We start from the raw sequence: 24,149 nt of genomic DNA, 5'->3' as shown, positions 1-24,149 counted from the left end.
TAAATTAAGATTCCCAATGAGATTTCAACCTTTATTAACCAACTCAAAAAGACAGCCAGAAGTTTGTTGAATTCCCAATGTGCTTTCAACCATCTAAAAGTACAACCAAATTTCAATGGAAAAACAATGTCTGATTTTTGGTTTAGTGAACATCTAAATGTGTTATGGCTGCGCTTTCAACCATTAAAAAGCAACAACAAAGATCAAATGGGAATACAATGTCAGATATTTTGAATTAACACAATAACTTAATGTGTCATCACTGTGCTTCATCTAATATCACAACCACATGACAAAGTACATAGTGCAAGTGATCAATGCTGTTCAAGATTCTGCTATCTTTGCATGCTATCTTCAACATGCACGCTTTCTATGATCACATAAAAATACATTTATAGTTACATTAGGCTAACCTCAAAATGTGGCCATGGATGTGATTATTCAGGTTGAATAACTACTGTTACATTAGTTTGTAAGATAGCCCTAACTTTACACTATTTACTGCATTACAAAAATATTATTGAATTGTGTTTGGTTGACAATGAATCCAAATGTTAACGTTTAAAGAACATCTAACGCTTGAAAAGTTCTCAGTCACTGGTTTAATCTTATTCTTTAACTTTTCATTTTGGTTTAGTTGGAGACGTAAAGTTAATAGGCAATTAACTGTATTGCAAAGGTGATATTAATTTATAGTCAAACTGGAATTTGATCATTTATATGTTGGATTCATATCTCCATCTCAAACAATAATCAAAGTTAAAGAATAGGACTAAATTACATCAAACTTTATTTAAAGTGCATTTAAAGTTATATTTAGTACTATTCTTTAACTTTGATTTTTTGGGTTTGAAATGGTGACATGAATCCAACATATAAATTATTTATTTATAGACAAACTGGAATTAAAAATACAGACAGTCAGTGGCACAGATGGAACTATCCAAGCAGAAAATACATCTCCTTCAAATGTTGATATTTGGTTGTGTTGACAACCAAACACAAACCAATATCCAGTTTGTCTACAAATTAATCATTTATTTGTTGGATTCCCGTCTCCATCTCAACAACAACAACAAACATTGAAGTTTAAGAATAGGACTAAATCTAATCCAACTTTAAATGCACTTTAAATAAAGTTCTTTAACTTAGGCTGTGAGATGTGAATCCATCATATTAATGATTCACTTGAAGATTACATTTGACGTCAGGAAAAGCTTGAAACCGTAGGCCATATTTGTTTTTTCTTTGTTTAACAATAGCTGCTGATGACTTTGCAAATGCTATATAGGCTTAAATAGTATAATTGTTGATATGACTTATAAACTATGGTTCCATTTCATTTGCTCTGATAAACCTACCCTTCTGGAATGACTGATAATAATTAAATGTATTCACTGTTGCTAAGAGGTCACTCAATAATCATTCTCACAATAGCACATTGGTAGTAGTCAGTGACAGATATAAAAGATAAGCATGGCTGGGCTGGGTTAAAACCCTGGATGGGAGACCAAATGAATAGCTGTAGATCAACTCTTCAGTAGGAGGTGCTGCCCAGCCTAATGTTTGTTTTTTGATAGTGGATATAAGGTTTGAAGATCTGACGTTGTTTCAAAAGGGACAAATTCAACATATTTAATACAAAGGTTTGTCAATGTTGAAAATGGGTTACCATTAGGACATAATCCTGTGGTTTAAATTTTACCCTCAAAACAACAGTTAACGTTAATTACTTTTTTAAATCTAATGTTTTTTAAAACAGATTCCATGGCAATATGTTGACAAATTACAATGAAACAACGTCAATGCAACCAGTTTGTGCCCAGTTGGTCAGTGCTTACTCAAAGTACTGCTGACTGGCTGATTGCAGGTGGGTGGCGTTTCCAGGAAAACCGCTGGAGCAGTTACCCACGGCATTCCAAGTGTTGTTGCAGGACTGCCAGGGGAAGATGGCTCGGAATGAGTTGAAGAAGTAGTAGAGTGCCCAGCTCATAAGAACGTTGTAGTAGGTGCAGAGCACAAAGGAGATCACGACTGTGGCAATGCCCACACCTGTAGAGCGAAAGGGAGGGCAAAGAGGACAAAGTAAGATACCTCTCCTACAGTGGTGATGGCCAAGCAGCAGTAGCTACTTTCTCCTCTGGTGTCTCTTGTGTATGGACCTCCTTCGGCAGTGTACTGAACTGTATGTGGATCTGTAAAGGTAGGCCTGGGTAAACAACAATGGTAGTGCACCCATTAACAATTAGCTGTGGCCAAAGTTTTTTTTAAAGATACTGTACAAAGGTGGTACACTTCCAGTTCGTGTGAAAAAAATTAATCCAGCAAGAATGTGAGGTTCCAAGAAAGATTAATAGCTGCTATGATAGGATTTTAGACATGCATGTTGCTACAATTAGTAAAGAACTCCACTCACCTGGAGGTCTAGGTCTTAAATGAAAGGAAAAAAAAAAAAAAAAAAAACAGCCGACACTAGGCCCTACATGGAATGAATTTGACAGCCCATCCCAGCTTTCTCTAATATAAAAAAAGGTTCAGTAACAGGACTCATTCAAAACCATGCAAACCATGAAAACCAGAAGTGGGAAGAGAACGCAACATTGGCCATAACCGGGTCAGAACTAAATACTGTAGGCCAGCAGTTCCTAACTTAGAATAATTCCAGTATTTTGTGGGAACTAAAGAAGAGTCATATATTGACATCCTGTTCCAGGCCTTTTGGCATCTGTGGATATATTGAGTTGGGATTTCATTTGCGACACAGTCCTTCAACAACAGGACAACATATATATATACACATTTAAAACACAATTGAGATATATCTATATAAATAAACAATAGTACGCAAGTATAAACACCATGGGACCACGCAGCCATCATACCGCTCAGGAAGGAGACGCGTTCTGTCTCCTAGAGGTGAATGTACTTTGGTGCGAGAAGTGCAAGTCAATCCCAGAACAACAGCAAAGGACCTTGTGAAGATGCTGGTAGAAACAGGTACAAATGTATCTATATCCACAGTAAAACGAGTCCTACATCGGCATAACCTGAAAGGCCCCTCAGCAAGGAAGAAGCCACTGCTCCAAAACCGCCATAATAAAGCCAGACTACAGTTTGCAACTGCACATGGGGACAAAGATCGTACTTTTTGGAGAAATGTCCTCTGGTCTGATGAAACAAAAATAGAACTGTTTGGCCATAACGACCATCGTTTTGTTTGGAGGAAAAAGGGAGAGGCTTGCAAGTTGAAGAACACCATCCCAACCATGAAGCACAAGGTGGCAGCATCATGTTGTGAGGGTGCTTTGCTGCAGGAGGGACTGGTGCACTTCACAAAATAGATGGCATCATGAGGTAGGAAAATTATATGGATATATTGAAGCAACATCTCAAGACGTCAGTCAGGAAGTTAAAGCCTGGTCGCAAATGGGTCGTTTAAGGTATTGGAGTGGCCATCACAAAGCCCTGACCTCAATCCCATAGAAAATGTGTGGGCAGAACTGAAAAAAAGCGTGAGCGAGCAAGGAGGCCTACAAACCTGACTCAGTTACACCAGCTCTGTCAGGAAGAATGGGCCAAAATTCACCCAACTTATTGTGGGAAGCTTGTGGAAGGCTACCTGAAACATTTGGCCCAAGTTAAACCATTTAAAGGCAATACTACCAAATACTAATTGAGTGTATGTAAACTTCTGATCCATTGGGAATGTGATGAAAGAAATAAAAACTTAAATAAATCACTATACTATTATTCGGACATTTCACATTTTTAAAATAAAGTGGTGATCCTAACTGACCTAAGACAGGGAATTTTTACTAGGATTAAATGTCAGAAAATGTGAAAATATGAGTTTAAATGTATTTGGCTAAGGTGTATGCAAACTTCCGACTTCAACTGTACATACACACACTACATTGTGTGAGGCTGCTCGGCCATGGAAACCCATTTCATGAAGCTCCCAACGAACAGTTATTGTGCTGAAGTTGCTTCCAGAGGCAGTTTGGAACTCGGTAGTGAGTGTTGCAACAGAGGACAGACGGTTTTACACGTTACGCGCTTCAGTACTCGTAGGTCCTGTTCTGTGAGCATTTGTGGCCGGCCACTTTGTTGCTGAGTCGTTGCTGCTCCTAGACAATTCCACTTCACAATAACAGCACTTACAGACGACTGGGGCAGCTCTAGAAGGGCAGAAATATGACTGACTTGTTGGAAATGTGGCATCCTATGACAGTGCCACATTGAAAGTCACTGAGCTCTTCAGACCTAACGATTAAAGCAGTTCAGGTTCACTACCCGGACTTGACCTGGGTCCCCTGCTGTGCTGGGTCAAGTGTCTCTCAGTTGAACACTGAATAACCAAACATTGTGCAATTTTTCATAAGACATCACCGAAAGCTGGGCTTAACTGTCAGAAACTGTGTTGAGTTTCTCTTCTCTGAATAGTTTTGATTTTAAAAAGTCCTTATCGCCTAAAATATGTGGAGACAACACTTTAGCAGTCGTGTCTTAATGACTGTGTATACTGTTCATAAATCTTTCCACTGGGACTCTGCATTACAGAATATACATCAAATGTACTCCAAGAAGAACTGAATCTTTACAAACCTGTGAGGTTTCAAGTTTTAATGTCATGTGGACCAGTACAGTGAAATGCTCTAACCCCAACAATGCAGTAATCAATAACAATGTAATACTAAAAATAACATAAGGTATAACAAAAAAGCACAAAGAAAAATAAGAAAAATGTGCAAGGATACTGGAGTGATAGCGGTAGATATGTATAGGGGTAAGGCGACTAGGCATCAGGCTGATAAACAGAGTAACAACAGCGTATATGATAATTGTATGTGAGTGGGTGTGCGTGTGTGGAGCAGCGGTTCCAAAACTATGGGGTCAGGGGTCGCCTGATAAGAAAATGGAGTAGAGGGAGAATTTTCCAAAATCCTGAAGAATATATATTTTTTAAATATAATATTGGCTTTGTATCTCAAAATCATTGTAATGTGGGAAAGGGCAACACTTGACCATTGCACTTGAATCATTCCCACGGTGAATGACTAGGTCCGCTACGCTATGAAACCACACATTATTTCAGAGACTTTGATATTACCGGCCGCAATTGATATGGTGAAAACAAAGTGTGGGGAGGCAGGTGCACAGAAACTCCCATCAATACCTTTGTCAGATATCACTGTTATATGAGAATTGCTATTGCTAGCAATACAGAGGAAACGGACTGAAATGACTCAAACTCCCCCAGCTTACGCTCTCCAAATGGATGTTAGCTTTGAGGGCTAAGATGCCCATCTATTGCTTTTGTTTGCTATACATGTCGGGGGATGCTATTCCTGAAGACATCCTGTTCCGTTTCACGAGAATGAAAGGGCACAGAGGATGTTCAGTGTGCTGTGGCTGTATTGACGAAAAAACAGATTCCATGTGATGGAATGGTGGCACAGATGGGGATCTAGAGCATGACAATGTTCTATTTAATACCGAGGCTTGGTGGTTATCGAGGGGAGTGTTGGAAAGATTTTTCGCATTGAGAGGGGAACTGTTGTCATTCACAATGGATGTAAAAATAAAAATAAATGAAAGACTTGGTTGACTGTGTGTAATGAATACATTTTCGTGGACTACACAGAAAATGTAACAGACATATTTGGAAAACTGAACGGATGTTTGCAGTGGAAATACAAAGACATTCTACAGATGAGTGACTGAATCAGTGGATTCAGAGGAAATAATTCTTATTGGAGAGAGTCTTTCAAAAGCAAATCATGCCCGCTTCCCTCAGCTGAACATATTTCTAACAGAAAACAGCATCAGTAACTGTCCCATCGCTTGGAGGAGCACTTTGGGACCTACTTCCCAATCCGTTTGACTGTGATCCTGGCTCAGTTGACATGCCAGTAAGTGATGTGACTGAATGCATTCACAGGTCACTAAAGAGGAGTTTTGATTCCTGACTCAAAGGGAATAATACCCTGCCAAACTAAAAGAAAATGCAAGCTCTGAGTGGGAAAAAACGTTTTGAAAAGGTCATCCAACTCAGAATTCAGACTCGGGCCTCTTTTTAAAGCTCACGACTTTCCGACCTGAAGATCACGGACGTCATGATTTGACCTCGTATTTTTCCCAGTTGTCTTGAAAGCACCATAAAACCCATGGTAGCCTTTGTCAGCTCATATCTGTGTGAAGCTGGATTCAGAGCTCTCGTCTGCATTAAAACCAAATATCGATCCAGGTTGGATGTGACAGCAGAGATGAGGCACGCACTGTCGACCACGCCCCCTGACTTTGAGAAGCTCTGACGTGACATGCATCAAGCACACCCATCTCATTAGTGGTGGTGAGATAAGATACATTATGTCAGACTAATTTGCAATTGACGGTCAACTACTTACTTTTAATGTATGTGATGGTGAGTTGAGAAGACAACCAGAAATACTGTTAGAATGTTTTTCAATTGAATAAAAAGTAAACATTGGCTGTTAATTACATATTTTTTTTCACATTGTTGGGGTTCTGAGAATTGTCAGATATCAACATGGCGTCGTGGGCCCAAAAAGTTTGGGAACCCCTGGTGTAGAGTCAGTATAAATGGATGTGCATATTATGTGTGTGTGTTTGTGTGTGAGCAAATTATGAAGTGAGTGTGTTTGTGTTGGAGTGTCAGTGTGCGTAGGACCCTGTGAGTGTATGTAGGGTCCTGTGAGTGTTTATAGAGACAGTGCAAAAACATAAATCAAATAAAAAACACAAGGGTCAACTCTGATAGTCCATGTAGACGTCTGGCTAGCTTTGTTAGCAGTCTTATGGCTTGGAGACAGGAACTGTTCAGGAGCCTGTTGATGTCAGACATGATGCACCGGTACCGCTGCCGTGCGGTGGCTGGTCTATTTAACGATTTTCCCAGGCCTTCCTTTCACATCTACTGATATAGAGGTCCTGGATGTAGTGGGCTGTCCACACCACCCTCTGTAGTACGATGCAATCGAGGGCGCTGCTATTGCCATACCAAGTAGCAATGTAGCCAGCCAAGATGCTCTCAATGATATTAGCTGTAGAACTTGACGATTTGAGGGCCCATGCCAAACTTCTTCAACCTCCTGAGGGGGAAGAGGCGCTGTCGCACAATCTTCATGACTGTGCGGATGTGTGTGTGGACCATTAAGTCCTCAGGGATTTGGACACAGAGGAACTTGGAGCCCTCGACCCACTCCACCTCAGCCCCATCGATATGGATGGAGGCATGCTCACCCCATCGTTTCCTGTAGACCATGATCAGCTCCATGGTCTTACAAACGTTGAGGGAAAGGTTGTTGTTCCGGCACACCACTGCCAGGTCACTGACCTCTTCCCTGTAGGCTGTCTCATCGCTGGTGATCAGGCCTACACTACCACCATCAGGAAGTCCAGGATCCATGTTGCAGAGGGAAGTGTCCAGTCCCAGGGTCCTAAACTTGGTGACGAGTTTGGAGGGGACAATGGTGTTGGAACCCTGAGCTGTAGTCAATGAACAACATTCTCACATAGGTACATTATTCCTATTATATGGTGGGTGAAGGCCGTTTGAAGTGCAGTTGAGATTACATCATCTATGGATCTGTTGGGGCGGTATGAACATTGGAGAGGATCTAGGGTGTCTGAGATAGAGTTGATGTGTGACATAACCAGCCTCTCAAAGTACTTCATGATTACAGATTTGAGTGCTACAGGGCTATCATTGTGGCATGAAGCCTGAAGAGTTCTTGGGAACAGGAATGATGGTGGTCATCTTAAAACATGTGGTGATTACAAACTGGGACAAGGAGAGAAAAATGACAGTGAATATGCCTGCCAGCTGTTCTGCACATGCTCTGAGGACCCACACTGGGGTACCGTTGGGCTCCACGGCCTAAACTGGTGTTGACCTGATTAAAGACCTTACTCACGTCGGCGAGATCACCTAGTCCATTGGGACGGTGATGGCCCTCACACCAGATGTTGTCATTGTCAAAGCGTGCATAAAATGCATTGAGTTCGTCTGGTGGAGAGGCATATTTGGGCAGGTCAAGGCTGGGTCTTCCTTTGTAATCCGTAATGTAGCCCCTGCCACGTGGCGGGAATCAGAGCCTGTGTACTATGATTCCACTTTCCCTCTATTGTCCTTTCGCTCGTTTGATGAATCTGCGGAGGTCATAGCGGTTTTTCTTGTACTTATTCCGGTCCTCAGCCGTAGCCTCAGGGTTGTCTGCGATAGCCATGTACTTTATTTTTCCTTTATTTAACTAGGCAAGTCAGTTAAGAACAAATTCTTATTTTCAATGACGGCCTAGGAACAGTGGGTTAACTGCCTTGTTCAGGGGCAGAACGACCGATTTTTACCGTGTCAGCTCGGGGATTCGATCTTGCAACCTTTCGGTTCCAAGTCCAACGCTCTAACCACTAAACTACCTGCCGCCCCAGTTTAGTGTCATCCTCAGTGTTAATCCAGGGCTTTCGATTGGGGAAGCAACATGGTCGATGCATTTCCTAATGAAGCTAGTGACGGAGGTAGTTAGCTTGTTGATGCTATCTGTGGAGTCTCAAAACATATTCCAAGCAGCCCTAACAAATCAGTACTGTAGCATAACCTCTGATTCTGGGTGATAATTTGTCAATGGAACGAGTCACGAGTACTTCCTGTTTGAGATTCTGCTTGTAAACAGGAAACAGTACGGATACATGATCTGATTTTCCGAATTGCGGATGAGGAAGGGCCTTGTATGCTTGCTTGTGGGTAGAATAACAGTGGTCTAAGTCTCTATCTCCCCTAGTGGTGAAGGAGATGTGTTGATGGATGTTGGGTATCACGTGTCTTAATGACGTATAATTAATATCACCGGCAACCAGAAAAGCAGCCTATGGAGGTTGCTTGTAGCAACCTACGTTTTCCTGCTTGTAGCCTCATACAGTTTGTTAAGTGCCAGCTTGTTATTTTCTTGTCCTGAAGTGGAATGTATACAACAGTCACAATAACAGCTGAAAATCCCCTAGGAGGTAGAAGGGTTGGCATTTGACCATCTGGTATTCCATAACAGGTGAACAATGGGTTGACTTTTCTACCGCGCTCGAGTCAGCAAACCAGTTGTTGTTGATGAAGAGGCAAACCCCTCCCCCTCTTGATTTCCCTTACTCCACTGTCCTGTCCGCACGGTTAATGGAGAATCCATTGAGTTGGATAGCATCTTGTCCGAGAGCCACGTTTCAGAAAAGCAGAGAATATTGCAGTTTCTAGAGTCCCATTGGTTGCTAATCCGCGATCTGAGGTCATCCATTTTAGGCCAGTAAAAAAAATGCAGGGAAGAGGTGGCCGGTTTCCCCTTCGCCTTAATCTCTCCAGGATGTCTCTTGCCTCTGTAATGCCAGCATTTCCTCTTGGGTAACCCGAACATTGTGTTGGAATTACAGAAAGAGCCCAGGGCAGATGAGTCGAAGTCAAAGTTGAAGCCGGAATTGAGGTATGTAACTGCCGATTTGATGTTCAAAGTTATTGAAAGAAATGATAGTGGATACATTTAGTGAAAATAAAGTCAAATTTGGGTCGGAGCTTGCAAAAAGGCGGACATCCAGTACGGCGCCATCTTGAGTAAGGTCAGGTCATGTTTGGTGCCTCACAAAAGAAAACAGCAGAGAAAGAATTATGGAATGCTGCTGACAATATGGAGGGGTGGGCTGGAAAACACCTATATCAACACAATGATGGAGCCCAATCTAACCCCACTGATCTCCCGGATCAGTTGGAACTACTACACGTGGTACACCATAAGCCTCTTCTTTTGTCATCCATCCCCGAGTTTGCTCTTTCCCTTCACGCTAATGTATTGGCTCATCCTAACACACCCAGAGTGGCGTAATGGTGTTTGCGTTCTCCCTGTCAAAAGGAGTTTCATCTACAGTGTTCAATAACAAGCCAGCGCCGCTATACTGCAGACCAGGAACAATTACGTGGGAGTGGTCAAAAGCATTGGAATATTTGAAGAATAATTGCTTAATTGTATGTACTGCAAAATAATAATATTGTGAATTGTAAGGGATCAGGGGTTGATCTCCAAATGTACAGTTACGGTTATCATTATTTTGTCAAGAAATAACTAAGTAAAATCAGGTCAAGTACATTCTCAGTTTACTAATCTAAAGCTAGGGAACCTCAACAGCCAACACATTCTTTAATCCAGTAGCCGATCTCTATCTTTCACTACAGCAAGATTGCAACATATTGTGGGATGATATTGCCAGCAAGGAAAACCAATTGGCCGAGTTTACGATTTGAGAAACACAAGGCTCTTCTGATGCAATGCTACTTGTACACCTATTATTCAAATGTTAACCCTTTGTGTTAATGTTAACCTTTTCATGACCCAAGTCTCCCTGTGTAGATTCTGCTACTGCACCTGCAAAACTGCTAAGTCTTGGTGATTTCACCTGACATGCCCAACAACAAAATAGGCACATAGGTCATCTGATTGTGTTGAAGAAGAACAGGTTCCACCAGATTGAATTAAGAGTGCATTTTTATGCCATTGTAGCGACATGTCATATGTTGAACATTTTATTTAACTAGGCAAGTCAGTTAAGACCAAATTCTTAATTACAATGACGGCCTACACCGGTCAAACCCGGACGACGCTGGGCCAATTGTGCACTGCCCTATGGAACTCCCAATCACGGCTGGTTGTGATACAGCCTGGATACGAACCAGGGTGTCTGTAGTGACGCTTCTAGACCTGAGATGCAGTGCCTTAGACCGCTGCACCACTCGGGAGCCCTAAACATACTTTTACTGTCTGTCTAGAATGTTGAACTGTTATGGACTACTGAGTTCCTTCCTCCAAGCGCACTCTGTCTAAGACAAGGGTCAGAAAAGTGGCCCTTCACACCTAGGTAAATACCATGTGACCTCACAGGACTACAAAAAAGACACTGCTGTCTCCCCCTTTTAGCCTCTTATCCTGCTGGACCTTCATCTTCAGTAGGCTGACCACAAGGAAGGACCTTCGCCTTAAAATGGCAAGAACTGGTAAACTGATAAGTTAGGAAAAGTACATTTATAGAAATTGGGACGGAACAGCCCATGCACTAAACAGTCTCAGATGGAGTTTTCATTTAAGCTAACCTTCTTCAAAGAAAGAAGGAGAAGACCATTTAGAGTACAGCCTCTGCAACTCAAAGGAAGAGCCATCAGGTAGAACAAGCAGGGACAAAACCCAAAGAGTAGTCCATGAGGGACCATCCAAACTCAGAGGAAAGGAGCAAGAAACCACCACCAAGGAACCCCTCAACTCAGGACAAATGAGGACACACTGCCATCTTTCCTTTGTTAACCTCCATATGGCCTAACCAGAGCCAAGGACAACAGACTATCACATCTTTAAATATTAAGATAGAATGAAAGACAAGAGACCTCAATATATTTCCTACCTTTTCATGATCCCTCTCATTATGATTGTAAATATCTTGATTAGAGTTATTATACACTACATGACCAAAAGTATGTGGACAGCTGCTCATCGAACATCCCATTCTAAAATCATGGGCATTAATATGGAGTTGGTCCCCCCTTTTGTACTATAACAGCCTCCACTCTTCTGGGAAGGCTTTCCACTAGATGTTAGAGCATTTCTGCGGGGACTTGTTTCCATTCAGCCACAAGAGCATTATTAAGGTCGGGGCATTGATGTTGGCCGATTAGGCCTGGCTCACAGTCGGTGTTCCAATTCATCCCAAAGGTGTTCGATGGGGTTGAGGTCAGGGCTCTATGCAGGCCATTCAAGTTCTTTCACATCGATCTCAACAACCCATTTCTGTATGGACCTCATTGTCATGCTGAAACAGGAAAGGGCATTCCCCAAACTGTTGCCAAAAAGTTGGAAGCACAGAATTGTCTAGAATGTCATTGTATGCTGTAAAGTTTAGATTTCCCTTCACTGAAACTAATAACAGCACCAGACCATTATTCCTCCTCCACTAAACTTCACAGTTGGCACTATGCATTGGGGTCAGACTGCCAGATGGTGGTGTGATTCATCACTCCAGAGAACGCGCTTCTACTGCACCAGAGTACAATGACGGTGAGCTTTACACCACTTCAGCCGACACTTGGCATTGCGTATGGTGATTTTAGGCTTTTGTGCAGCTGCTCGGCCATGGAAACTCATTTCATGAAGCTCCTAACAAACAAGTTATTCTGCTGACATTGCTTCAAGAGACAGTTTGAAACTCTGTAGTGAGTGTTGCAACAGAGGACAGACGATTTTTACACGCCTCAGCACTCGCCGGTCCCATTCTGTGAGTTTGTGTGGCCTACAACTTCATGGCTGAGCCGTTGTTTCTTCTAGACATTTCCACTTCACAATAACAGCACTTGCCAGCACTTCACAACAGTTGACCAGGGCAGCTGCAGTAGGACAGAAATTTGACAAACGGACTTGTTGGAAAGGTGGCATCATATGATGGTGCACGTTGAAAGTCACTGAGCTCTTTAGTAAAGGCATTCTACTGCCAATGTTTGTCTATGGAGATTGCATGGCGGTGTGATCAATAGTATACATCTATCAGCAACTGGTGTGGCTGAAACTGCCGAATCCACTCATTTGAATGGGTGTACACATACACTATATACACAAAAGTATCTAGAATGTATAAATAACTTGTGTTTGTCTTGTTATTCTGGGAAAGAACTCAAATTAATTCTCAAAGAATTTATACCTTCAGATTCATCTATGTATTACTATTAATCTAATTTTGGTCATGCCTTCTTAGACAAACTATCTGAGGAATTACAAGACACATCTCAGGGACACCAGGATACCAAGGAGACAATCAGCCAAAACATACAGTACACGTGAGGCCGCTCAAAGTATAAATAAAACAAAGCAAATCTTGGTCTAACAAATAAAATACAACATGTGTGCCCAAACCAGTGGATTTTTAGACATAGGAAAGCATTTAGCAAAGGAAGAACTGTCAGCTCAGTTTGAGCTGCTGTGAAACTGGAGAGACGTAGTTGTATAGAATGTGAGAATATGAGTTTGGTGTATGATCAAATCCATAAGGCCATGTGGAATAGGATGTGGAAAAGAATCACATTAGGGGTCAACAGGAATATGCTGCATTCTGTATCCAAGCTCAACCACAAAAGTGACTAATTGTATATTACTCTATGGAATTACAAAATGACATTACAAACACAACCCACAGATAAAAGGTACAATGGTGGGTCAGGAGAGGAATGGGGTAGAGGATTTTACAATGATACATTCATATACTACTGAGTAAGTATACTGTAGGCATTAGTCCAGAGTGAAAATTGTGTTGGTTGAGCAGAGGAGAAGTTTGTGGGGAATTGATTGGGAGAACTGATGACAGAAATATCACAGTTACTATGTGTGGCATAGTAATATAAATTAAAAAGATATATACAGAAAGAACTACCTACTTTTGGCCTTCGCTTAGCACAGAGCCATTACCAGGCTGAAATGAGCGATAAATCAAGGGACGGACCCAAAAGTTTTGACCGGGTAGACTATCTCTGTTTTTGAGGAGATAAAAACTATGGAGAAAAGTCTGAAGTTAGAACAGGTGACAGAATACCTCATTGATTCAAACCCAAGATAATCAATGGCTGTTGATGGCTGGGCCTTGTACATTGAGGGAGCATTAGGTGACCGCTAGTGTCCTGAAGATCCACACATTCCATGGTCAAAAATAGTGCAATCTTCCAGACTACCAGAGTCAGAGGCCATTTGGTGTTCAAAGGCATTTGTATTTAACCAATCAGAATTATTCAGTATGATTTGAAACATATTCAACTCTAAATAGTGAAAGTTGTATTATCTAACAGTGTCCCTACTGGACTGCAGAACGAGATCCAGGCAGAAAGTTTGAAATCTTTAACGTAGATGGAAAGTAGTACCCTGCAGTTGACACTAGAAATAGAACATCTTCTCTCAAAACACTGAGGACTTTGAAGGGATTTGTTTCGAGCCACTGATTTTGAACCTATAAGCTTATTTGATGTTTCAAAAGTAAATGTGTCAGGTTTTTTTCTGATAAAAACAATATGTTGTGAATCTGTGAATATCAAGAACACATGTTGAATCACCCATATTTGATTCCAAATTAAGATTAGAATTTGCTACTTTTATATGTTCAGAATGTAAACCGTTTCACTCCTTTAGTAATTTTAACATGTGTCAACTCAAAAACGTAGCCCCAACTGTTTCGTAGTAGATTTTGATCAAAACATCTCTTCCAGAAAGCATGGGCCAACGAATTTGAGAAACTAATTCAGGCACTACAATGTAAATTGTACAAGGTCTCAGCCATCAACACAGCATCTGAAATCATTTGGTTTTGTGACAGATGTTTTATTCAATACAATACACATAATTGATTAAACAAGCAGACGGCACAGGCAGTTCTCAGGATAACGTGTGTTCCTACTACCACAGTCCAGCAAAATGCCAAATGAGTGCTTTCACAGAATCAGAACCTAGGGAATCTCTGTAATTCATTTTTTTTTTACCATGATGAACAGTAGTTATTGTAGGGTGGCTTCTGACAAACTATCTTTCAAACCTTGTTGATTGATGAGGAGGCAGGACTTCCGCCATTATTTATGAGGCGGGCATGTCCAGAGGTAATCAAATTAGGTAAATGAAATGAGATCACCAAGGGGTTTCAACCATTGTATAAACATCCGGTTTGTGGGGGACGGATTTGGAAGGGGTTGGTAATTAGGATTAGTTATGTTAATTAAGACTATAAATTAGAGTGAATTAGGTTTGTGTGGGTGTTGTCTGTGATTGATGTCTTTTGATGTCTTTTCATATCATATGGCATAATGTCAGGTAGAACCTGACCCGGGAGTCGTGATTTATGACCACAGATGTCAAATCTGGGATTAGGGACAGATTTTTTATAGAAGGGACACGACTCCCAGGTCAGGTACTATTATCATATGTAACATGTAAAATACTATTATAATAAATGTGTAAGATCATTGAAGATCTCTTGCACATATGAATATAATATATTATATATATTTGGATATATATGAATATATATATGAATATATATATCCACGGATGCTGCAGACAACAGTTTTCAAGAAGTTACATTGGTGATGGAAAATGTCAGATATTCAAAGACCATCACATCTTTCACATTGCCATCAGTGAAGCTTATGTTAGGAACTCAGTCCGGCCAGTGATTAATTGACAGGTCTTAATCCCGCAGGGCTCCCTGTCAACCTTCAAGTGAATAGACCACTTATCCCAACAGAGGTAGGGTGAAAAATTGGAGAGACATTGGTATAAGGGAGGTTGGGGTACTTTTTGGAATGGTCTTTTCACTCACGGGATACAGTAGCTCACCCCAAGAAACCTTTGCAAGGGTTAAATCTGCATAAACATTGTTGATTTACTGTTACCTTAAAATAAGACAGGCCCTCTCTAGACCCCTTTATAATTAAGGTGTGGTGTGTCTGGACTTGTAGCCTGGTTGTGAGTCTGGGTGGTAGATGAAAGTGGGTGACATGTTAAAGTGGATATTGTCGGATGGTACTAATTTGATAACCTCAAATTCTGGGTTCACATAGAATTGATATAAGGGTCTGTGTACACACATTTAACATATTACATTTCAAATTTTATTAGATCAGATTTGTGATCACAAAGGATCTCTCTCACACAACTGTATCCACTGGATGCTGCATACATCTGTTTTCATGAATTAAGGATTATTTTACATCCCATACACTAATATTAGTCATTTAAATAAAGTTTGCAGTAGCTTGGTGGTAGTTGAACTAAATTCAAATTTTGGTAGTGTTTTCAGTAGTCAATGACTTTTTCCCCCACGTAGCGGTGTAGATAGCTATTGAAGCTACACACTATTTTTTCTGTCACTAAAATAAAATGTGTGAAGTAGGTGAAGTAGGAAAGAATGTCCTTTATCTTTCGGCATCAGAGCTGCTTAATTTACCCTGGACTCCAGAGTGATCCGTTCTTGCTATTTGTAGTCTATGACATTTCAGACTTAGATGTCATAATTTGTCAAAGTAGTTTGGATATAGTAAACAACTTTTCAATCTAGATTTAGTTAAGTCAATTACAATGAATCAAAATCAAGTTTTTGCTTGTTCAAAAAATATAAATCATTGTTTAGTGTTTCTGTATCAAATCAAGTCATTTGGGGTCATTTTGACACCAACCAAAAACACCTAATTCTGTTTATAGTAATTTGAGAAAATATAATTTTCTGGAGACATGATACATGAATAATCCATACCACCAGAAGTAGAGGGGGACCTTTATCAGTGACTCTTCTAAGATTGTACTTTTCTATACCATGTATCATATGACCGTGTACAACAACAAAAAATTACTTTACATATACATTTAGTTCCAGTCAAACCAGCTCATAAAAGTCTGTTAGTGCTATGAATACGTTAGAATGGTAATACAGAGAAACAATTATCTGAATGTACACATATTGGTGTGTACTCTCAGAAAAAAAAATATATTACCAGACTTCCTATAATATCCTCCAATATTCTATATGTGCAACTTGATATGGTATTTGGGTTGCTATAACATTTGACCTGAAGTGACATTGAGGATTTGAGCTTGCTTTTTGAAGCATCCTGCCATTGGCCCTACCACGCTTATTGTTTCACTAGCAGCGATGCTGGCCAAAGGTAAGTAAATAATGAAAACAGCCATATTTTATATGGTCATAGTCTCTCGGGATCAATGGATGAATCACTTTGTTAATAAAATTAAGTAAATGTAAAAATGTTGGTGTACCACCCCTTTAAATGGCAGTAGTTTTTACCACAAGACATAATGACATCATGAACACGTTACTTTTTTACCACATTAGCAACAACCATTTGTGTGAAGATTTAAATTTACTAGTGATGGGGATGGAAAACCTATATTGATATGTAAAAAATGTTTTGATACGATGTGGATATCATATCAGTTTTATAAATAAGTTACATAAATAACATTGCGTCAGTGTTCCTTTTCTGTTAACTTCAAAGGCTCTGTGAAATTCAGACAACTGCTTGTTGATTGCCCAACGGGCTAAGTGTGAATGCCCTAGGGCTTAAATATACCCAACCAGTTTGAATACAATTTGGGGGCCCATCAACCATCAGCAGACAATTAGGTATGTAGGTAAGTATGCTAAGTTGAGGGCCTTTGAGAAGGTCTGTAAGATAGTCATGTTATATACTGTATATAGTCAGTGTTAGGAGAAAAGAAACATGTATTTTACCAAGCTACCAATTACAGTACCAGTCAAAAGTTTGGACACACCTACTCATTCAAGGCTTTTCCTCTTTATTTTTACTATTTTCTACATTGTAAATTAATAGTGAGTACATCAAAACTATGAAATAACACATATGGAATCAAGTAGTAACCCAAAAAAAGTGTTCAACAAATCAAAATATATTTTATATTTGAGATTCTTCAAAGTAGAATCTTGATGACAGCTTTGCACACTCTTGGCATTCTCTCAACTAGCTTCATGAGGTAGTCAACTGGAATGCATTTCAATGAACAGGTGTGCCTTGTTAAGTTAATTTGTGGAATTTCTTTCCTCCTTAATGCATTTGAGCCAATCAGTTGTGTTGTGACAAGGTAGGGGTGGTATACAGAAGATAGCCCTATTTGGTAAAAGACCAAGTCCATATTATGGCAAGAACAGCTCAAATAAGCAAAGAGAAACAACAATCCATCTTTACTTTAAGACCTGAAGGTCAGTCAATATGGAACATTTCAAGAACTTTGAAAGTTTTTCAAGTGCAGTCACAAAAAACATCAAGCGCTATGATGAAACTGACTCTCATGAGGACCGTCACAGGAAAGGAAGACCCAGAGCATAAGTTCATAAGAGTTATCAGCCTCATAAATTGCAGCCCAAATTAATTATTCAGAGTTTAAGTAACAGACACATCTCAGGCAGGCTCGGGGTCAGGGTCAGGGCAGGCAGAATAGTCGAGAACTAGAAACAGGAGTACGGGGAAAAAAACAGCTGGTAGGCTTGATGAGACAAGACGAACTGGCAACAGACAAAAAGAAAACACAGGTATAAATGCACAAGGGATAATGGGGAAAATGGGCGACACCTGGAGGGGGGTGGAGACAAACAGAAGACAGGTGAAACAGCTCAGGGTTTGACAGCTACCACAGCATTCTGCAGCGATACGCCATCCCAACTGGTTTGCGATTAGTGGGTCTATCATTTGTTTTTCAACAGGACAATGACCCAACACAACTCCTGGCTGTGTAAGGGCTATTTGACCAAGAAGGAGAGTGATGGAGTGATGCATCAGATGACCTGGCCTCCACGACCTCTCAACCTCAACCCAATTGAGATGGTTAGGGATGAGTTGGACCGCAGAGTGAAGGAAAAGCAGACAACAAGTGCTCAGCATACAGTGGGGCAAAAAAAAGTATTTAGTCAGCCTCCAATTGTGCAAGTTCTCCCACTTAAAAAGATGAGAGAGGCCTGTAATTTTCATCATAGGTACACTTCAACTATGACAGACAAAATTAGAACTTTTTCCCCAGAAAATCAAATTGTAGGGTTTTTAATGAATTAATTTGCAAATTATGGTGGAAAATAAGTATTTGGTCCATAACAAACCTTTATCTCAATACTTTGTTATATACCCTTTGTTGGCAATGACAGAGGTCAAACGTTTTCTGTAAGTCTTCACAAGGTTTTCACACACTGTTGCTGGTATTTTGGCCCATTCCTCCATGCAGATCTCCTCTAGAGCAGTGATGTTTTGGGGCTGTTGCTGGGCAACACAGACTTTCAACTCCCTCCAAAGATTTTCTATGGGGTTGAGATATGGAGACTGGCTAGGCCACTCCAGGACCTTGAAATGCTTCTTACGAAGCCACTCCTTCGTTGCCCAGGCGGTGTGTTTGGGATCATTGTCATGCTGAAAGACCCAGCCACGTTTCATCTTCAATGCCCTTGCTGATGGAAGGAGGTTTTCACTCAAAATCTCACAATACATGGCCCCATTCATTCTTTCCTTTACACGGATCAGTCGTCCTGGTCCCTTTGCAGAAAAACAGCCCCAAAGCATGATGTTTCCACCCCCATGTTTCCACCCCAGTAGGTATGGTGTTCTTTGGATGCAACTCAGCATTCTTTGTCCTCCAAACACGACGAGTTAGTTTTTACCAAAAAGTTCTATTTTGGTTTCATCTGACCATATGACATTCTCCCAAATCTTCTTCTGGATCATCCAAATGTTCTCTAGCAAACTTCGGACGGGTCTGGACATGTACTGGCTTAAGCAGGGGAACACGTCTGGCACTGTAGGATTTGAGTCCCTGGCGGCGTAGTGTGTTACTGATGGTAGGCTTTGTTACTTTGGTCCCAGCTCTCTGCAGGTCATTCACTAGGTCCCCCCGTGTGGTTCTGGGATTTTTGCTCACCGTTCTTGTGATCATTTTGACCCCACTGGGTGAGATCTTGCGTGGAGCCCCAGATCGAGGGAGATTATCAGTGGTCTTGTATGTCTTCCATTTCCTAATAATTGCTCCCACAGTGGATTTCTTCTAACCAAGCTGCTTACCTATTGCAGATTCAGTCTTCCCAGCCTGGTGCAGGTCTACGATTTTGTTTCTGGTGTCCTTTGACAGCTCTTTGGTCTTGGCCATAGTGGAGTTTGGAGTTTGACTGTTTGAGGTTGTGGACAGGTGTCTTTTATACTGATAACAAGTTCAAACAGGTGCCATTAATACAGGTAACGAGTGGGGGACAGAGGAGCCTCTTAAAGAAGAAGTTACAGGTCTGTGAGAGCCAGAAATCTTGCGTGTTTGTAGGTGACCAAATACTTATTTTCCACCATAATTTGCAAATAAATTCATTAAAAATCCTACAATGTGATTTTCTGGAATTTGTTTTCTCATTTTGTCTGTCATAGTTGAAGTGTACCTATGATGAAAATTACAGGCCTCTCTCATCTTTTTAAGTGGGAGAACTTGCACAATTGGTGGCTGACTAAATACTTTTTTGCTCCACTGTATGTGGGAACTCCTTCAAGACTGTTGGAAAAGCATTCCTCGTGAAGCTGAGAATTCCAAGAGTGTGCAAAGCTGTCATTAAGGCAAAGGGTGGCAATTTGAAGAAATATATAAAATACAAATATAAAATACATTTTGATTTGTTTTACACTTTTTGGGTTACTACTTGATTCCATATGTGTTATTTCATAGTTTTGATGTCGGCACTATTATTCTACAATGTAGAAAATAGTACAAATAAAGAAATACCATTGAATGAGTAGGTGTGTCCAAACTTTTGACTGGTACTGTACTTCATGCTGGAAGAAGTTAAGCTACACTAAAGCTTACCTTAACATGCTGACCATACCGCTCCCATCACATGTTACATGTTATTCAATTATTGAATCAACACTGCTCACACGCACCAACGAGCGTCTGCGTTGCCAAGCGCTTAAGTAGAAGTCAGTTCTATTTGTGACGCTGAACGCGGTGCAAGTCCTGCCTCTCCCATCTCCTCATTGGTTAATAGAAGCAGATACCCACATGCCATCTCCTCATTGGTTATACCCACGTGGGTGATTGAAAGATGAACTGAGTTCGGTCAGTCGTCGTGGTAACTATGAAAGTTAGATGCCAATTGCCATATAAAGTCCAAAGAAGAAAAGCCTGGAAGGAGGAGAGTTGACTTGAAACGATTCGGTTGAACGTTTCATGTGTCGATTAATTGTCGGAGTAGAGGACCTTGTGCATTTCATGTAAAATAACAACTCAACATTTATATCCCAGAACTAATTATCTAGAAACAGCATGTTATCTTAATAGGACAAATTAGCTAGCAACTGCAAGATAGCCAACTAAATTGCCATAAATGTTGAATGCTTTTCGACCCTTCCCCAAAATAACAATTGGTTCAGAGTTTGTTTTGATATTTCTACCTGCGTGTCGTGATCGTGTTTGGTGTGTGGGGACAAAAGTAAATTTAGGCACAATGGTGCGTGGCCGGTTTGGATACAGTGTTAGAACATATATTGGACTTAAGGTAAAGACTCATGTGAAGGCCTAATTACAGAGGAGGAACTTCTAGATGCAATTAAAGTCTTATAGTCCGGGAAAACTCCAGGACTTGATGGTATACCAGTTGAGGCATAACAAATATTTTTCGATGTACTCAAACTACCATTATTAAGATGTTATTACTACTCCAATAAAAATGGTAGATTATCAGATACTCAGCAAGAAGGTCTGATTGTACTATTACTGAAACATGACCCAGGTTCTAAATATAAAGATTCAGTCCACCTAAAAACTGGGGACCCCTTACACTTAAGTGTTGTGATGCCAAAATTCTAGCAAAATGCATAGCGCAAAGGTATTGTCAGATATTATTTATCCTAATCAGACAGCTTTTAACATGGACGATACATTGGAGATAATATAAGACAAGTACTAGAAAAAATAGAACACATTTGAGAAACCAGGTCTGGTATTCATAGCCGACCTTGACAAGGCCTTTGATAAAGTACGACTGGAATTTATATATAAATGCCTGGACAATCACTTATACAATGGGTTAAAGTTTTGTATAGTAACCCTAGGTGTAAAATAGTAAATAATGGCTGCTTCTCAGAAAGTATTAACAACTGTCTAGTGGAGTAGAACAAGGATGTCCACTGTCAGCAAATCTATTTATTATGGCTATCGAAGTGTTAGCTATTTAAAATAAATATATATATACATCAAATGTATATAGTTGAAGTCGGAAGTTTACATAAACTGAGTTTAAATGTATTTGGCTAAAATCCTTCACAATTCCTGATATTTAATCCTAGTAAAAATTCCCTGTCTTAGGTCAGTTAGGTTCACCACTTTATTTTAAGAATGTGAAATGTCAGAATAATAGTAGAGAGAATTATTTATTTCAGCTTTTATTGCTTTCATCACATTCCCAGTGGGTCAGAAGTTTACATAAACTCAATTAGTATTTGGTAGCATTGCCTTTAAATTGTTTAACTTGGGTCAAACGTTTCGGGTAGCCTTCCACAAGCTTCCCACAATAAGTTGGGTGAATTTTGGCCCATTCCTCCTGACAGAGCTTGTGTAACTGAGTCAGGTTTGTAGGCCTCCTTGCTCACACACACCTTTTCAGTTCTGCCCACACATTTTATAAGGGATTGAGGTCAGGGCTTTGTGATGGCCACTCCAATACCTTGATTTTGTTGTCCTTAAGCCTTAAGCCAACTTTGGAAGTATGCTTGGGATCATTGTCCATTTAGAAGTCCCATTTGCGACCAAGGTTTAACTTCCTGACTGATGTCTTGAGATGTTGCTTCAACATATACACATAATTTTCTTTTCCTCATGATGCCATCTATTTTGTGAAGTGCACCAGTCCCTCCTGCAGCAAAGCACCCCCACAACATGATGCTGCCACCCCCTTGCTTCACGGTTGGGATGGTGTTCTACGGCTTGCACGCCTCCCCCTTTTCCTCCAAACATAACAATGGTCATTATGGCCAAGCAGTTCTATTTTTGTTTCATCAGACCAGAGGACATTTCTCCAAAAAGTAAAATTTTTGTCTCCATATGCAGTTGCAAATTGTAACCTGCCATTTTATGGTGGTTTTGGAGCAGTGGCTTCATCCTTGCTGAGGGGCCTTTCAGGTTATGGCGATATAGGACTCGTTTTACTGTGGATATAGATACTTTTGTACCCATTTCCTCCAGCATCTTCACAATGTCCTTGTTGTTCTGGGATTGATTTGCACTTTTTGCACCAAAGTACGTTCATCTCTAGGAGACAGAATGCGTCTTTTTCCTGAGTGGTATGATGGCTGGGTGGTCACATGGTGTTTATACTTGCGTACTATTGTTTGTACAGATGAACGTGATACCTTCAGGCATTTGGAAATTGCTCCCAAGGATGAACCAGACTTGTGGAGGTCTACAATTTTGGCTGATTTCTTGGCTGATTTCTTTTCATTTTCCCATGATGTCAAGCAAAGAGGCAATGAGTTTGAAGGTAGGCCTTGAAATACATTCACAGGTACACCTCCAATTGACTCAAATGATGTCAATTAGCCTATCAGAAGCTTCTAAAGCCATGACATCATTTCCCAAGCTGTTTAAAGGCACAGTCAATTTAGTGTATGTAAACGTCTGACCTACTGGAATTGTGATACAGTGAGTTATAAGTGAAATAATCTGTCTGCAAACAATTGTTTGTCATGACAAATTAAGTGTTGTGCACAAAGTAGATGTCCTAACTGACCAAAACTATAGTTTGTGAACAAGAAATTTGTGGAGTGGTTGAAAAACTAGTTAATGACTCCAACCTAAGTATGTGTGTGTGTGTGTGTATAGCCACAATTGTCACGCCCTGATCTTAGAGAGCCTGTTTATTTCTCTATTTGGTTAGGTCAGGGTGTAATATGGGTGGGCATTCTAGTTTTCTATTTCTTTGTTGGCCGGGTTTGGTTCCCAATCAGAGTCAGCTGTGTATCGTTGTCTCTGGTTGGGAATCATATTTAGGCAGCCTGTTTTCCACCTGAGTTTGTGGGATCTTGTTTTTTTTGCACAGTTGCTGTATAGCCCTGCAGAACTTTACATTCATTGATCTTTTGTTGGTTTTGGGTGTTCATCTAAAATAAAGTAATATGTACACTTTCCACGCTGCGCATTGGTCTCATTCCGACGATGGACGTAACAACAATCTGCTAAATTAAAGCTGATCTACCCCCCCCCCCCCCCTCTACTAGTATTAGTGTATGGGATGTAAAAATGTAAACCATAATTCTAGAAAATGGATGTATGCAACATCAGTGGATATAATTGTGTGTGTGAGAGATCCTTTGTCATCTTAAAAATCTGATCAGATAATATTTTAAATGTAATATGTTCATAGTACATCAATCAATTCTGTGAAACCAGACTTTAAGGTTATCAAATTGGTGCCATCAGACAATATCCACTTTAACCTGTCACCCCGTTTCTCCCTACTTACATCTACCACCCAGACTCATCTACATCTACCACCTAGAATCAACTATGTTTATGCAGATTTAACCCTCGCAAAGGCTTATG

The 24,149-nt window shown here is 40.4% G+C and overlaps 1 protein-coding gene across 1 annotated transcript in view; it reads right to left on the bottom strand.

The window, feature by feature from the left end:
• LOC115111662 (sodium- and chloride-dependent GABA transporter ine-like) overlaps window positions 1-24,149 on the bottom strand; it is a 55,806-nt gene that overhangs the window by 21,421 nt on the left and 10,236 nt on the right. The window contains exon 3 of the mRNA XM_029637978.2: window positions 1,842-2,052. Within this exon, the coding sequence (XP_029493838.1) occupies window positions 1,842-2,052 (211 nt within the window). The remainder of the gene's footprint in view (window positions 1-1,841; window positions 2,053-24,149) is intronic.

Source organism: Oncorhynchus nerka, linkage group LG27 (assembly GCF_034236695.1).
Source record: "Oncorhynchus nerka isolate Pitt River linkage group LG27, Oner_Uvic_2.0, whole genome shotgun sequence".
NCBI lineage: Eukaryota > Metazoa > Chordata > Actinopteri > Salmoniformes > Salmonidae > Oncorhynchus > Oncorhynchus nerka.
The sequence above is the reverse complement of the archived record's forward strand: the minus strand, read 5'-3'. Positions and strand labels throughout refer to the sequence as shown.